Here is a 2500-nt window from a genome sequence, read left to right on the forward strand (position 1 = left end):
TGTTGTAGATGTTATTGAGTTGTGGCGGTTCTGTGTTGATTATTTTGGCTGCAGTCTTCACTGTCCTCTGGAAGCGTCTACAGTCCTGGGCAGTCAGGCTGCCCATCCACACTGTGATGCATGCTGTCAGAACAGCTTCTACGGTGCTGCGATAGAAGTTCACAAGAGATTTGGTGCTCAGGCCAAATCTCTTGAGGCGCCTCAGAAAGTACAGTCTCTGCTGAGCTTTCTTGAGGATATGTTTGGTGTTCAGGGACCATGAGAGTGTATCTGTGAGGTGTATGCCCAGGAATTTGAAACTATTTACAATATCTACAGAAGACCCATTGAAGGAAATGGGAATGTGATTGGTGCACACACACACACACACACACACACACACACACACACACCAGACACAGACACAGACACAGACCACACACAGACACAGACACACACCGACACAGACACACACACACACACACACACACCAGACACAGACACAGACACAGACACACACACACACACACACCAGACACAGACACAGACACAGACACACACCGACATAGACACACACACACACGCACACACACCAGACACAGACACACAGACACAGACACAGACACACACCGACACAGACACACACACACACACACACACACACACACACACACACACACACACACACACACACAGCATATAGCACAGAGACATCTATTTAACAGTAAACCTAAAGGGACAGGTATGTACTTGACGTGGTTGTCTGTGAGCTGTTTGATGATCTGAGAGACGATCTCGTCTTTGAGCGGCTCGGCTTTCAGCGCTCCTTCAAAGATCTGGTCCGTCAGCTCGTTGACCGAGCGGGTCCGCTTGGACGGGTAGTCTCCCATGTACTTCATCATAGGTGAGCCACAGTTAAGCAGCAAACACACATGATGGAGCAGAAGAGATCACAGTGGCGACGCCAGCTGACCAAGGGATTTCTCTGTGTGCGGAGATTGGTGTGTATATACTGTATATGTTACAGTGGGAATACGGTACATGTGGGAAAACTAGGGTTAGGGTTAGGTGCTAGGGTGCTAGGGTTAGGGTTAGGGTTAGGGTTAGACATGCCAGCATGTACCAAGTCACCCTAGCACCTAACCCTAACCCTAGTTTTCCCACATGTACCATAACATATATACATATATATATATATATGACTAATGAATGTGTCAGACTGTATATATATATATATGGTCTTTGACACATTTATTATGGCGAGCATTCATCAGTCATCCAATGTAGAGGTGTGTGTTTGTGTGTGAGTGTGCATGTGTATGTGTGCGTGTGTGCGTGTATGTATGCGTGTGTGTGTGTGTGTATGTTTGCGCATGTGTATGTGTGTGTGTGCATGTGTGTATGTGTGCGTGTGTGTGTGTGTATGTGTGCGTGTGTGTGTGTGTGTTTGCGTGTATGTTTGCGCATGTGTGTGTGTGTGTGTGTGAACAGTAAAGGATATCTATGAAGGACATGCAGGCGTCCTGGGCCAGGTCCTCGTGGGCCAGGACCTTCTTCAGCAGCGGCTGTTTGAGGGGCTCCCTGGTGCAGCTCCACAGCTTGTCCTTCCCTCGGTTCTTAGTGACCATCACCCGGCTCAGAGTGTGCTTGGGAGGCGGTCTACGAGGGGGGGGGGGGGGGGGGGGGGGGGCAGGGACCACATTGGTAAGGAATAATAAGAATAATAATAACTTTTATTTGTATAGCACTTTTCCTGCAAACGTCGCAGCTCAAAGTGCTCCAATCGTTATATAATCCTCATTTAATGATTTAGTCATTTAAAGGTCATATTAAACAGATGGGTTTTTAGTCTTGACTTGAACATAATGTGCTGAGGTTGCGTCCCTAATGTAAACTGGCAGTGCATTCCACAATTTGGGCGCATAAAATGAGAATGCAGCCTCACCAAATCAAATCAAACGGACTGACTTATATAGCGCCTTATTCCAAAGCGCTTTACAACGGCCTCTCGTTCACCCGTTCACACACACATTCACACACCGATGGCGGCAAGCTACCACGCAAGGTGCCGGCCACGCTCATCGGAAGCAATTTGGGGTTAAGTGTCTTGCTCAAGGACACTTCGACATGTGGCCCAGCCGGGGCTCGAACCGCCGATCTGCCGACGTTGCGATCGTTAGACGCCGGCTCTACCTCCTGCGCCACGGGCCGCCCCATTGGCCACTGATAGAGATGTATCATAGTCAAGTAAAAGATTTGTGGTGTGTGTGTGTGTGTGTGTGTGTGTGTGTGTGTGTGTGTGTGTGTGTGTGTGTACCTGAAGTAGTCGTAGGAGAACTCCTCCAGGGTGTATGGTTTAACCCGCTCCTCACTCTCTGGAAGGACCTGGGACACACGGACGGACTGCTGTCTCTGGTCGGGCGTCATGGTAACCAAGGCCTAGGGATAGGAAAGGTTATACTGAAGTTATCTCGCATGACAACCAAGGACTAGACATGCTAGATATGATACATAGACACAT

The 2500-nt window shown here is 48.7% G+C and overlaps 1 protein-coding gene across 1 annotated transcript in view; it reads right to left on the bottom strand.

Annotated features, from left to right (window-relative positions):
* Positions 1-2500, bottom strand: part of myo7aa (myosin VIIAa) — a gene marked incomplete at both ends in the record, with an annotated part of 49986 nt that overhangs the window by 17765 nt on the left and 29721 nt on the right. Inside the window, 3 exon segments of the mRNA XM_080543654.1 lie at positions 730-883; positions 1481-1638; positions 2297-2418. Of these exon segments, the coding sequence (XP_080399780.1) occupies positions 730-883; positions 1481-1638; positions 2297-2418 (434 nt within the window).

This window comes from Nansenia antarctica, assembly GCF_963989245.1.
Source record: "Nansenia antarctica genome assembly, chromosome: 12".
NCBI lineage: Eukaryota > Metazoa > Chordata > Actinopteri > Argentiniformes > Microstomatidae > Nansenia > Nansenia antarctica.